We start from the raw sequence: 15111 nt of genomic DNA on the forward strand, positions 1-15111 counted from the left end.
AAAAAAAGACAATAAAGACCATAGAACATATTTATATCAATTATACCAAAGTACAGTAACATAAAATTATTGAAATAATAGCCAAGGGAACTTACTTACCAACTAACTAAACACAGCCCTGGTCTATCTCTATGAAGACAATTTACAACCATTTTACATCCAAAGAGGTGACTGTATCCGAAACACATTTTTTTTTTCAAAATCTAACACAGTGAATAGCGTATAAGTTTTGAGCATGGTAGGTGTGACCAAGGGGACTCTGAAAAACTTTGAAGGAAAAAAATATGGTGCCTAAATATAACTGAAACTTTAAAAATGTCAAAATTTAAAACAAAATGGACAAACTATTGTTTTTTCCTATAACATGGGGTAAAATTAAAAAGCCATCCAAGTTTTTGGGCTGTAAGGCTGCTGTAGTAATATGGGTTTCTTAGCTTAATTAGAGACATGACTTTTGACTTTAAAAGTAAAAAATCCTGTCTCTATTGAGCTAAGAGCAGTATTCATCGACATGGTTTAAACTATAGTCGCAATGTTTTTGAAGAAGATCGACACGGATTGGTTAAAAACCTGAAGTTAACCAATCTGTGTCGATCTTCTATCCAAAAATTGTGACTGTAGTTTAAACCCTGTCTGTGAATACGGCCCTTAGAGATCCAAGTAAAACTTACAATCAATCAAATAACACAGACAAAATCGCCCAATCCTATGGTAGAGCATTGGAAGTCAATCTGGCACTTGAGTAAAAACTTCAACCTACAGTGGTTTTACAGCCCTAAGAACTCTCATGAACGATGTCTGTTAAAACCTTACAAACCATATAAGGAAAGCTGTTTCTTTTTCGCTCGCTTTGGAGCAAATCTCTCTCTCTTTTGCCGAATAAAACCCTCACAGAGACATGGGCCACATAGTTTGCTTGGGGGGGGGGGGGTTACCAGGGTGATCACCCCTCCCCCATAGATCCACACCTGCATAGGCGTCACTTCCAAATAAGAATAACAATAGCCAGAAGAGATTGCTTTTTCCACGGGTACAGATATTGCAAGAATATGGAGCAGTTTGCCATCAAAACTTGTATGTGCCTCCTACACAAGATATGCTTCCACTATTGAAAATTTTGACCTGGCTCCATATGCAGTCCTTTCCCTTCTGACTATTTTTTTTTATATTTTCATTATTAGCATTATTATTTTATTTATATTTATTATTACTTTTACAGTGTTAATGCAATTCATATGTTCCGGGGGTGCCATAAATAAATACAGTCTGCCCTCAGTGTTCATGGATTTATATTCACTGTCTCTTTCCCCAGTTTTCAAAACACTGTCGAAGTGTCAATTCTCTATCAGAACAAAATATAAGTTATACATGCTAAATAAGCATTTAAAAAATCCCTCTTAAAGGTTTTTCTGGTGCTTCTGAAAATATTTATATAAAGACTGTTGTTTAAATGTTTCCAAAAGTAAAAAACTTGCAAGGAAAATTTGAAATATTGACAACGGTCAACTTCATTGCTGTGGTTTCCCATTATTATGGCATCAATGAGTCTACAGTCAAGTATATCAAGAAATAAGAACTTCAAATTCAATCAGATATTGCTTAGACCTTCCACTATATAGCTCTGGATCCACTCATCTCTCATGTAGTAAGTAGTTTTTCTGTGGGTGCGATAAAAAAGTATGCAAGTTATTGCATAATTTGCACATTATAGCCGTCATTATTTAATCTTCAAATCTGTAAGGTATTGATGAAAAGAATAAATTGCATCTCTCGATATTTTGTATGAACAATGGGAAAGCTTGGACTATGAAAACACTTTTTCTGGATTGTTAATGGAGAAGGGCTCACTAAAGTAGACATAGAAGAAATTAAAAAATTAATTAACAGCAATTCAGAAATTGACAGAAGAGAGATTAATCCAGCTGACTGCGTCTGAAACTGATGCGATAGTTTACAAAGATAATCAAGATGATCATTAGAAGACAAGTTCATTATCAGCAACATAGCAAAGGCTTCGGAGTTTAAATCGGCAATGGATTGTTTCCATGAAATAGACCCAACCATGGCTCCAACATCCTGAAGCAGAGCCCCTAGGCTGAGACCTTTCACAGGCTCCTCCATAGCTAATTTATAGTGTGGAAAAACAAAAAATAATGAGAATCGTCCTGGGGCCCAGGGCTGGAACCCTGTCAGCCCACCCATGGGCCTAACTGTGGTGTGTTTTTCACATGTAGAAAAATTGGTAAAGAAAGCCTTGTTATTATACTCTAACAAATCAACTAGAACTTAGAAGAAGCAACTAACAGACCTTATGTTGTTCTTTCCAGAAAGCATCGCCTTGAATCACTGGACCCCCCCCCCCCCTCTCATTCTACTTACAAATGAGATGCTTAAAGAACAAAAATTTAGGGTTTTGGTTATTCACTGTCACCCCTGGAACATAACCCCCCTCCCAAATATAGAGGGACCACTGTAAAGAAATAAGGGTTTGAAAGGTGGAGTCTCTCCCCCAATATAAGTGAATCTGAAGGTGATAGGGGAGAGCCAGTTTGATTATATCTATTGAAAGTCTCACAATGCTCAATATTTTACTGGCCTGAGCCTAGAACATAAGTTTAAACTATGGTAATTAATTCTCTCACAATTATACTCTGTGCAGTTACCACTTTTGTGAGGCAGTGTTGGGTATTTTTTCGAGTAGCTTATATTGTATAATGTTGTCTTTTGTCAAAAAGATTTGAACAACCTACACTTTCATAATATAGGTGAAATCTTCACCTAAATTTCTTATTTAGAGAGTCACTCAAGTTATCTGGGCCTTAAGCTGTTTCTGCTTATATAGTAGTGCTGCAGTATCCATGGGTAATTGGATCCAGGCTCTTCTATTCATAGTAGAGGATCACTTTTGTTAGCTAAATTGCTGGGCGTATAAAAAACATGAGTGCACAAACTCTGGTCCACACAAAAATGTATATGTTTCTTCATTGTAGAGCATGATTTAAGATGTGTAGAGTTAAATGTATGTATGAGTAGGGTGACCATATGTCCCGTATTTCCCGGGACAGTCCCAGTATTTTCTGTATTTTTGGCCGTCCCGACTTTTTGGCAAAAGTATCCCGGGTTTTTCCGTATTTTACACGAAGTCTACTTGAATTTTTATTCTTTATTGAAGTCAAAGATTGAAATTATTTTTCAACTAATAAACTATATTATGATAATTACAACTATAAATGAGAATATTAATCTCCCACATTTGTCTTGGTGAACGTTTTTTTCTGAAATTCATTTTAATCCACTGCAATTTGCAGTAACGTTTCATTTCCCGTCATTGTGATTTTTCTGTAATTTTAACAATATTTTTCAACTTTGCTCGGTTTTGGCATCATTTTTGGTGATAATTGGCGATGTCCTGTATTTTCCCGTATTTGGAATCTCAATATCTCGTATTCCTCTCGAGGAAATATGGTCAGCCTATGTATGAGTAGTATGTGTAAGAAATAGAATTAATTAGTAAACTACAAATATGGAGTGGCGTTCATAAAAACCTCTTCACCTATATAAAGGGTATGTTTATAGTAATTGTGTCAGTGATTTTCATTTGTATTTGGCTCTTAAAGAAGTAATTTAATTCTTATACAGCCTACAAACAGTAACCCTGGGGTGAAATATGACCTCTCATAAGACAAAAAGTTTGTACACCTATGATATATTAAAAAGATAGATGTGGGAAGAATGGACAATAAATTTCATCATAAAATCATAAATCAAAGAAAAAAGTGTGTTTCTGCATTGTGTAAATGGCTTCTAATTTTGTGAGTCCAAATATAACATGTGCGAGTGAAAAAATGTTGATTTGTATAGCTGGGCAACGTAGTTAGCAGGATCTTCAGGATGAGATCCTGCTAATTATATATATAATTAATGTATGCACATAATATATAGATGTCAGGAAATAAAATAGGTCAATATATTGCATACTTTAACCACATACATTATTTTCTGAGTAGCGGATACAGAAGTTGAAATAACATGTTTCATTACTTTTTTAATCAAACAGTGAGTGTGACAGACAAGTTAGGTGTTAAAATGACCTAACAATTTTGATGATTTCCTAATTGCTTTAAAAAAAATTAAAGTACCATTTTTATTACAAGCACAAAATTTAATCAAATGAATGCACTTCATTACTTCTATATTTTTATTGCTAAATTTCTCATTTCTGTGATCTTTGGGCCATAATAATAGTAATAAGAAAATTAGCAAAATCTTGGAAAATTTGTCCTCCAGTTCAATAGCAATAAAATTATTCTTACCTTTTCTATAAACAGGGTCTTCAGCATCAACGATTCTGTCACTTCTTTATATTTCAAAAATAATACTAAAATCACCAGTGTTAATGGCTTGTAACTAACGCCATGCATTGCCCTCTTTCAAAATGGTGGTTTTTGTTGTTGATGTTCACTGACAGGGAAGCTGGAAGAGGGAAATGAACATCGTTTCAAATACCATTCATTGTCGTTCTAAATGACAATTTTGACATTATGATGTGCGAAAATTAGGATTATTTCAAGAGAGACTATTTATCATATTGGGTATTCTCCTTCAAAACAAAATGCTGTAAAAATGAGGGTAAAACTATTTTAGAAAAAAAGATATTTTTGTATTTATTGAGTAAATGCATTTTTACTATATCGTTTGATATCGGGCATGTAAAAATTTCCAACCTCTTTCTGACGTTTGATATTCATTCAACGCTCCAAGATCGGACCAGTATTGGTACAATATTCTAACGATATCTTTGTGCTACTAGAGATAATTAAAAATATTTTTTTCTGAAGATTCGCAGAATTAATGTAAAAAGTTTACTCGTTTTCAATGTGAATAATGATAATAATACAGTGGTGCTTTGCGATTCAGCATCCTGCAATTTAACAATCTCAAAGTGTGACAGTAAACTTCTCAGTATTGTACGTGTATATGCATAGAATTGCTAAATGGACTTAAATGGAAAATATTGTCTTGTAGTTGGACAGCTTCCTAATTTTTTGGCATTAGTTAGATGATAGATTAGTGTCTAATTGAGAGGCACCATTTTATCAGCAAAACAAAAATTTATGTGCTATAACTTAATGTAGTTGAAAAAATAACTTCTCAATACTTGTTATTTTTACAATGTACGCAAGACTAGATAACAAGTGGAGATGAAGATGAATTTTGGAAAAACAAATTCACCTGCCTCTGTAGGAATCAAACCACTGTCCTCTCACAGTCCAGGTGAGTGCTCTCCATTAAGCTGCAGAGGACTGGCATTTTTTACCCTTAGAGTGTATATGTATGCTGAATGAGAGCTCTTACCCATACTGCAGGAGGGATAGTGGTTCAATTCCCCACAGAGGCACGCAAAATTTTTTCTGAAATTTATCTTCATCTTCCTTTGGTATCTAGTTTTTCATGCTTTGTATAAGCAGTGAAGAGTGACATCATTTCTGATTGTTATTTTTTATCTATTCATTACAGATATTGGTCCTCCTTGAGAAACCTGGTTATATCTCTTCTCAGCAGTATGCGTTCAATTATAAGTTTGCTCTTTCTGCTTTTCCTTTTCATTTTGATATTTGCACTTCTTGGTATGCAGCTTTTTGGAGGGGCGTAAGTTACATTTTCATTCATTTCATTTCTTCTAATGTTTTATTGATTTAAAGTATGTAACACAATTCAAGAATCAAATGCAAAACAACAGAATTTTTTCTTTCCAAGTATAGCGCACACAGAATTTTCTCAGAAGCAGGATTTCCTAATAGGACTTATCTCTGTGTAGGTGTATTGCTGCCCTCTTAGGACTCTGATTCTTCATTTTCTTTGGATAACTAAGAGGATTGATAAATGATTTTGTTATTAGCAAGCTCTTCAATATTTGTGATGTGAACATCAACATTCAGTTAGTCTTGAAAAGTCGGTACTTTATGAACTTCAGTGTTTCATTTTTAAAAAGCTGCTATCATGAATCCATTAATTGAATCTTCCAATATCCATTTTTACTCCATCTTTTTAAATTCTGTATGTCCAAATGAGTGTGTAATTATGCGTTAGGAGATACTTCATTTCATTTAATTTGGTGATTGAGAAATACACTGTGGCAAAAAGAATAATTTCATAAAGTTTTACAAGTTATAGAATTAAAAAAGCTCTCTACTAAAGCAATTTTTTGTAATTCCTTCTTCTGAAGGAATAAATAATTTCTTGATGGCTGTAACACTGAACTGGTAGGTTTTTCAAACTCAGAAACTCAATGTGGATCACCTGCAGCTTAGTAACTTCAGTGTTAGATGCGCAATTGTCCACAACAAGGAAAATTTATCCTCTTGATTTTTGTAAAATGCAGTATATCTTGTAGGAGATACTGCACATTTGCTAGAATATTAAAATAATAATTTCCTTCCCTTTCCATTTTAAATTATCTAAAACATCCAAAAAAATTTAGTTTAACGTTAAATTAGATCAGTTCTCTTCAGTCCAATGGTGATGGATCAGAGTTGTGCTTAGTTTAGAACATAGTCTCCAAACTTTTTGTTCCATCACCCCCTTCATCAGAAATTTTTTCCTCTCATCGCCCCCCAACTCAAGTAAACCCATAGGATCCTATGTTAAATCAGTAGGTTCTATCGCCCCCTTGGACAATTCCATTGCCCACTTTGGGAAACACTGGTTTAGAAGAACACTGAAGACTTTTTCATCTCACGCAATCAACTAAGAATACCTAAAATCGATTATTTTTTATTTTAAATGAAAAAAGACTAATAAAATGTGTATAACTCTTCAAATGATGAGGAAAACACTAAAAAAAAGAACAGAAATGTGTTGATATATAATATATTCATCAATATAATACATGGATATGTTTTTGAACTATTTGCTTAGCATAGTTTACTAAATAAAGATTTTATTTGTAGATTAATGAATTTTTTTTCATTATTCTAGTTTCAATTTTGAAGATGGAACACCTCCTGAAAATTTTAACTCTTTTCCAATTGCTTTGCTCACAGTTTTTCAAGTAAGGAAAAGTTTATAATTCATTAAATTTATTAAACAGAAATCTTTTTATAGATTGCAACTGAAACAGATTTTTTGGAGGTAAATTTTAAATTTCCTGATACTCAATAATGGACTATAGACAGAAATGTTTGGCAAAATGCACAGGTAAGTTTCTGATGTTATCTTTTATGTTTTCTTTTTTTCCCCCTGGATGCTTATACCAGTAAGTAAAGATAGGTTTTAGCTTTCATGCTTTTTTTTAAACTGTTGAAACATAACTGTTATCTTCGTCTTTTCCAGCAAGTATATCTAATTTTTGTGTGTTTTCACTTAGAAAAAAAAGCTAGTTTTAAGAATAACAAAAAGGAAATGATAGTACAATATTTTATTAAATATTATAGCAAGAATAAAAAATTAACCAAAATATAATATCTCTTTTTTTCTATCATATTCAATTTCTCTAATGTTCTAATAAAATAATAATGAATATAATAATAAATAAATCTAATAAAAATAATAATATTCTATCATAATCAAATTCTATAATGCACCATTACTAGCATTGTTAAGAAATCCGAAGCTATTATGAACTCTTTTATGCATTGTGGCACTTACACCCATGTCAAGGGCTTTTATAGAGCAAACAAGGTGAATAAGTGTTTCCTATTGAAAAAATGTTTTAAGTAACCATGTTGCTTATTTTATACAGTGAATAATTATTACAATAATACCTATTTTATGACGATTGCATATTTTCAATCATATTTTCAAATTAGTAGTCCATTCCTTATGAAATTTTATTTTTACTTGAAATTGATTTTTTTTTAAAATGAACTTGTAAGTAAAATGGGAATGTTCTTCATAGTAAGCACTCAATGTTGTAGTTAATGATGTATCTGTTTAAAAAAGTTCTAAATATCATGCTAATGTAGCAAATGTGTGAAGATATGTAAATGGAGTATATTTTAGATTATCAATCAAGCTAAAAGCAAATAAATAGAAGATAGAATAGGAGGATTAGTGGGAATAATATATGGTCTGTGTTAAAAGAGGGTTGATACAATAATTTTTATGAATTCTAACACTGTATGTCAGGCATATTCTCTCTTGCAGATCTTAACAGGAGAGGATTGGAATGAAGTGATGTATAGTGGCATTGAATCACAAGGAGGGATACATGGTGGGATGATCTACAGCCTGTACTTCATTATACTTGTGTTGTTTGGGAATTGTATCCTTGTTTCACTATATCATATATACACACACACACACCAATAATTGATTTTCCATCTGTCTGTGTTAGAGATATGAGGTGAGAATATTCTAAGGGAGCAGGAATATTCTGAAAATATTCTCTTGGATGTAAAAATTGGAGAATAATCAAGACTATTCTTTTTTCTTTTACATAATGAAAAAAATACTAATTTTTTTTATATTATGAAATATAATTCAGTTTTCATTACCTGAAACATTTAAAACAAAACTATTTTTGCCTAATCACCTCATAATGACAACTTATAGTTTGAGAATATTCTCAGTCATGGTGACAGGTTTCAAAAGTTTTTGTTATGAAGATTTTGGAAACCTTTAAAGATTAAAATGTAAAAAAATAATTTTAAAACAAGATAAGCTATCAGAAATAAGTTCAAAGGAAGCTATTGTTATATGATTCATTCTAAGAAGATACAGAACTGTTCTTTTCTTCAATGAACATACACTAAAATTCTGTATTGCTCATATACATATTTCCACCTAGATTCTTTTACGTAAAGCTTCAAAAATTATGTTTTCTTCATTTTTTAGGAGTGAAGTTGATGGAAACCACTTACTTAGTTATGCATTTTAATGCAGTAGAATCCCTCTGGTCTAAAAACACTTCTGCCAAGGACTTTTTTCTCAACCAGAGAGGTTATTTCTTCACCCGTTTTTACTTTTTTTGTTCATTTAAAAAAAATGCTTTGACAACCATGCTGATTGTCAGTTTGGAAGATTCTAATATATTTCACAATTAGACAGCAGCATGTGTTTAGAGATGTTTTAGAGAAGCAGCAAAAATATATCGTAATCTAGAATGCAAGAATTAATTACTATTGTGAGAAATTAGAGCGCCCATTGAGAACAGTTCTGTCTTCTTCGAGAATGGTGACTACATAAATGTTTTGCAAACAGTATCTTTTGTTTGCAGAGAAATCAAACAAGATAACATTTTTTTACTAATGTAATCAAGTTACTATTAATTTGGTTTTTTTTAATTTATTCCCAAACATATTTCTTAGATATAATTCAAATGGTGAATTCTTAAGATGGAAATACATATTCTTGTAGCCCTTCCAGAGAGAATATTCTCTGAAAGGTTATTACCAAGAATTTTATATCTCTAGTGTGTGCGTATGTTCCCAATACAAATCTAAATTTTTTGACTGATCTTCATTAAATTCAGCCCATGAATAGGATACATCTTAAGTGATAACCCTTAAATGTGTAGCTTTGTATGTGCAAAACATTTTTTAAACTTTTATTGCTTATATCACACAAGTAAATTTATAATTCTACACATTTTTTAAAAAGCAATAGCAAAAAAAGAAAGTATGGTGTATCACTTACATATTTATGCATTTTAATGCAATGGAATCTCTCTAATCCAGACACTTGTGCCAAGGACTTTTCTCTCAACCAGTGATATTATTTCTTTATGCATTTTTGACTTTTTTTTATTACAACAGCCATTTTCTTTCTTTTTAATGTATTATTGGTGTTCACCATGGTTTTCTGTCTCCTGGGAAAGTGAAAACAGTGATGGCACCTATGTATCTTAATGAATGTGATTATTCAGAAAGTCAACTTTGATCAAAAGAACTTTTTTTGTTCATTTTCCAATGCTGTACAGTTAATCTTAGTGTTTTAGAACTTCTCTAGCCCTCTAGTATTTTTTATGATTGTTTAAGTGAATTTTAAAGCATGCCGAAAACTTGATGTGGCAGGTGAAAACTGCAAATAGAGACATAATGCTTTAAGTATATGTGAGAAAGTTCAATTTTTAAAAAAGTTTAAACGCCAGAACACCAGAACAAATGTTGTGTGAAGAGTATTGAACTGGAAAATCTACCATTTATATGATCTACAGAAATAAAAACAAAAGTTTTAAAGTTTTTCCCCAAGCAATGCCTACAAAAAATGTTCAAAGAATAATTAAAAGGATTTCTTTTTATGGATAACTAGTAATATTTTCAATGGGATGGATAGGATGGACCATGAACTTTTAGTACACCGTCAATCGACTGCTTTTACAAGGGGACACCAGTATCGATTGGTGAGGGACAATGCAAGGTTATGGTGTCGCAGGGAATTTTTCTCCAATAGGGTTGTTAATAAATGGAATAGCTTACCCCCGGAGGTAGTAAATTGTAACACAATTGACACGTTTAAAAAGAAATACGATAAACATGTTGGGGTAAATCGAGAAGCTATCCATTCTTAGAATAAGACAACCATAAGTATTCTTTATGGGCATTGTATAATATTTTATCATGTGTATATATTGTTTGTAATTTGTGTTAATTGCATTTTTAATTGGGTTGCTGTATTTTTGAAACATATGACAACCATATTTTTATGGGCATCTTTTTATCAGCCACCTCGTTGGGCATTTTGCCTGTTGTGGCGTTGTATTTGTATTTGTAATAGTATGTAAATTAGAAATTATGGTTTAAAATTTAATTATCTGGTATTATATACATATTTATTGCTTTATCAATTTTCATTCAAAGAAAATATCAATCAAAGTGTTTAAAGGGGTGTATCAATGCTTTAAATATGAAGACTTGGGAAATCACTCCTGCCAACTCTCCAGATTTAGGCAGAAGACTCCAGATTTTTCTACCCTTCCTCCCATTCTCTGGAATTATTAAAAATTTCTCTCGATTTTAGCCAAAAATGAGATTTTTCTCTAGATTTTAGCAGAAAATTTGTAAGTGTTAAAATTATGAGTGTATTGCACGTACATTATTTTTGGTGTATGCTGTGGGGGGTGAAGAATACCTAGAGTTGCCAGACGATTGGAGACAGCAAAAAATTGCACAGCACTTGACAGATGGGCAATTTTTATCTATCATGAATCTAGTTTCTCCGTAAGAAATAGCGCTTGTCTGACAATGTGTTGCATGTTCTGTCAACTTTGGCATAAGGCAATAATTGTGCTCATCTGGCAACAGCCTAAAACTTATTTTTCTAAATGTCCAATGTTTTGGAAACCAGTTCACCAGCTCAAGCAAATTTATTGCAAGATTGCTAGATTTTGCATATGTGTGAACTCCCGCCCTTTTCATCAAAGTTCTTTTACCCCATCAGAATTACCCTGTGCATGCTTAAAAATTGTTTTTTGTGTTGTCTGGCATGGCCAGTCTGGATTCTGCTTTATGTTACTACTGTTGTCGTAGATCATGGCAGGTACAGTGATTTATGGGAGCACTGTGCAGTTGCTGTTGTGTGCTGACCGTGTGATACAAAATTGTCTCGATACAGTTACATTGAAAATAAAATGTGAAGACATTTAGATAGCATAAAAATTTAAAACAAAATACACACAGTTGCTGCTTATAGGAAAGTTGATGAATTCTAATAGTCTGAGTTCATATAATTTCATATCAAAAGTTGTTGCTTTTTCAAGACAAGAGACAAATGTCTTGCATTATTATATACTGCTCAGGGGAGATTTCCAACATAAAAGCTCTCATGGAGCCCCTGGTGGTTATGAGTCTGTTTTGCAGAACTCTTAATAGTTATGAGGTTATTTTACGAAACCCAAAAAAATTTGAAAATATATCTATTATACATGGTGTCCTATAGGGTTCACATAAGTTCTGGGATTCAAGGATATTCACTCCGAGCTGGTAAAAGTTTTCAAAAAGTCATTTTTTTAGAACTTTTAACTTCCTGATTAAACGAAAAAACAAGATTTACAACATTCTTTTCTGTCAGACAGAGTTTTAACCAGTTTCTGATTTCTCAATTCAAAATGAAAAAACTCTAGCAAATTATAGAAACCTATAAAATATGAAGTAGCACAGAGTGAAAAAGATGGCCTGTTTCAAGTTAGAAAAAACACATAATTTTCTGGAGGCTGTCAAATGTTTTTTGCTTTAAGAATAATGTTATATTTCAATTGCTAATTGGATAGAAAAAGCACCTGTGTGTTATTGGGAGTGTCGAGTCTTAAAAGTTGCAGTGAGCTCATCAGGGCCACGCATGGTCCCATAACGGTGGGGCTGACAGGGCTCCAGCCCTGGGGCTTGAGACAATTATCATAATATCCTAATTTTTTTTTTGTGCTATAAATTTACTGCAGAAGGGCCCGCCAAAGATCTCAGCCTAAGGGCTCTGCTCTAGGATGTGGAGGCCATGAGGCCACAACAGGGAGGGGAGCAGGTAGGTCTGGTGCCCCATGTGATGGATCAGACAGGGTGCCAATTTCACCCTTTAGCCTCTCCTTCAACATTACAAGGGGCCATCAAAATGTGTACTTACCCCAGGTGACCAAGCATCTACATGTGACCCTGGTGCTCACTCACATATGGTGATGGTCACTCAAGGGAAACTTCTCATATGCTTTTACATTGAACAAAAGAATAATTTGAAGGAAAAAAATTGCAATGTGTGCAATGCCTTTCTTGAATTCTTTTCATGGTTCAAATGTTTGCAGTTCCTATAATTGGACATTTCAGATCAGGGAAAAGATAATTAGTTTCTTTGTTGTTTAGTTGTCTGAACAATTGTACTAGCTGATTTCCTTAGGAATTCTTTGTAATCACCAACATTGACCATGTGATCCCATGATGATTCAAATACCTATTGATATGTAATTATATGGTCTCTAATTGATATTAATAATAAAAAGTGTCCAAATTGTGTTTTCAACACTGTTCTGTTTAAATTCTAAAAAAAGAACAGCTTTTCGAATATCAGCAATGAGGAAGTTTTTTTTCTTTGAAAGCTCTCTTGGTTTTGGGGTACCAAAACCTCTCAAAGGTTCTACTGCATTTGATGCTGCAGTAACCTAAAAAACCTCTCATGGAACCATAGGGCTCTGTGAAACACCAGTTGGAAACCCATGGATAATTATCATGACATAGAAATAACTCATGGTAAATTCTCCACACGTAGAAAAATTGGTAGATGAAGCCTTGTCAACATACTCCAACATTATATAATGAAATAAAAAAAAGCAAAAAGACATTACAATTTTCTTTTAGAAAAAATTGCAGAAAATTGCTGCCCCCCCCCCCCAAATGCTTCCTTGTATTTCTGCCACACTCTGCTCTTTTCATTATATACCTATAAAGCAAAAGTTTATGATTTGATTTATTCCCCCAATTTCTGTATTTGTAGTGTCTCTCAGAACATAGCTTCCAGGAATACAAAGGGCTATCTGTTGCGCTTTCAGTGACTGTTTCACATCAGTCTTAGATTGAGAAGTTAATATTAAAAGTATGGGTGTGCCATGGGGTGATAAAGACCTCAACAATATTCAAGTAGAAGATGTGGAAGTCTTAAAATTTGTAAAAAATGTATGTGCAAGAAAGGCACAAGGACCAGATGATATTTATCCTAGGGTCTTCAGGGAATGTGCTAATGAACTGCTCGAGTCAGTAGCACAGATTTACAGAAGTAGTGTTGATGAAGGTATTGATCCAGGGGATCGTAAAATATTTGAAATTATTATCAAAAGACAATTGATGAAGTAGATGGACAAAAATAATGTATTTTTTGGAAAACCAGCATGGGTTCAGAAAGGGGAAGTCATGTGTAACCAACCTCTTTTGCTTCCATGATCACCCAAAGTAGTCGCCTGATGTCAAATATGACGTGAAAATTTGGTCATTTTCTCTGAATGACGTCAGTCAAAAAAAAATCATGTCATTTCAAAGTCATTTAATGACCACAAACAATAAAGGTTAGGAAATAACGTGATTCTTGATAACCTTAATGAAATATCAGATCATTTCATGACCTTGTTAGCAATGAAGGTCATTAAATGATGTGATTTTATATGGCGTAAATGATTTTGCGTCATAAAAATCACGAATTTCTTTCCAACTGAAAAATTCTGTTCTGGATGAAAATATCAAAGTTATCCAAAATGTTTGTCAATGAACCTTCAGAGGGTGTTTCAAAATTACCCTAGGCGTATTCGTTACTGGTTGTCAGAAGATAAATGAAGTACTTTTAATTTTGTTACTACTGCGATTTTGTTTCGAATGGAAATGAAAAATTTTTCAATGATTAATTGTTCATATAAATTTATCAACACGTTATATAAATTATAATTGCATCCATATCATGTTTTTTACGGAAGATCAGAGGATCTGTGAATCTGTCAACAATTGAAAAAGATGCAACGAATTCTTTGACGTGTACGTTGAACTAAAAAAATGAATTTTTTTTTAATATTTTTTTTTTGATAATTATAAATAACGCAAATAATTATATTTATAATTATATTACTATATTTTTCAAGGATAAAAAAATAAAAGAAAACGAAAAAATAACTGCCATCGGCTAAACTCAGCAAGAAATTAAACGGTAATTGTAATATAACTAATCAATACTTTTAAACTCTTCATTAAATAACACTCGATGGTTACCGCTATGATAGCGCGATCGGTAGAGGCATGGCATGCGATACATAGGTACAATCCTCGAATGAACTGGGTTCGAATCCGACCTGTGCCAGAAAGTCATACTTTTTTCCTCCCGTCTTTTCAAATAGCACCATCTACCTTCTGAAAGTCAAACTATTTGCAAATGGTCATTTTTGTCGTTATTTTTGACGTTTGCAAAATGGACGTAATGACCATTTTATCACGTCATGTTTGAGACGTTTTATGACTTCCACAAAACGTTTTTATTGACGTCAGGCGACAACTTGGGACGTGACTAAGGCTTTGGGAAAGGCAAAAACATCAACATTGTTTACCTTGAGTTCCAGAAGGCATTTGATCAGGTTCAACATGGTAAACTCTTGAAGTATTTACATGAGATTGGGGGCAACTTGCTGAACTGGATAAAATCATGCTTGTAAGA

General features: G+C 32.9%; 1 protein-coding gene across 1 annotated transcript in view; it reads left to right on the forward strand.

Annotated features, from left to right (window-relative positions):
* The window catches only part of LOC149065463 (voltage-dependent calcium channel type A subunit alpha-1-like), a 426448-nt gene that overhangs the window by 144190 nt on the left and 267147 nt on the right, over nt 1–15111 (forward strand). The window contains exons 15-17 of the mRNA XM_089253992.1: nt 5518–5649; nt 6979–7051; nt 8146–8263. Of these exons, the coding sequence (XP_089110118.1) occupies nt 5518–5649; nt 6979–7051; nt 8146–8263 (323 nt within the window). The remainder of the gene's footprint in view (nt 1–5517; nt 5650–6978; nt 7052–8145; nt 8264–15111) is intronic.

Source organism: Pholcus phalangioides, unplaced genomic scaffold, assembly GCF_987345545.1.
Source record: "Pholcus phalangioides strain wild (caught in Gottingen) unplaced genomic scaffold, Ppha-v1.0 ptg000039l_1, whole genome shotgun sequence".
NCBI classification, from domain to species: Eukaryota; Metazoa; Arthropoda; class Arachnida; order Araneae; family Pholcidae; genus Pholcus; species Pholcus phalangioides.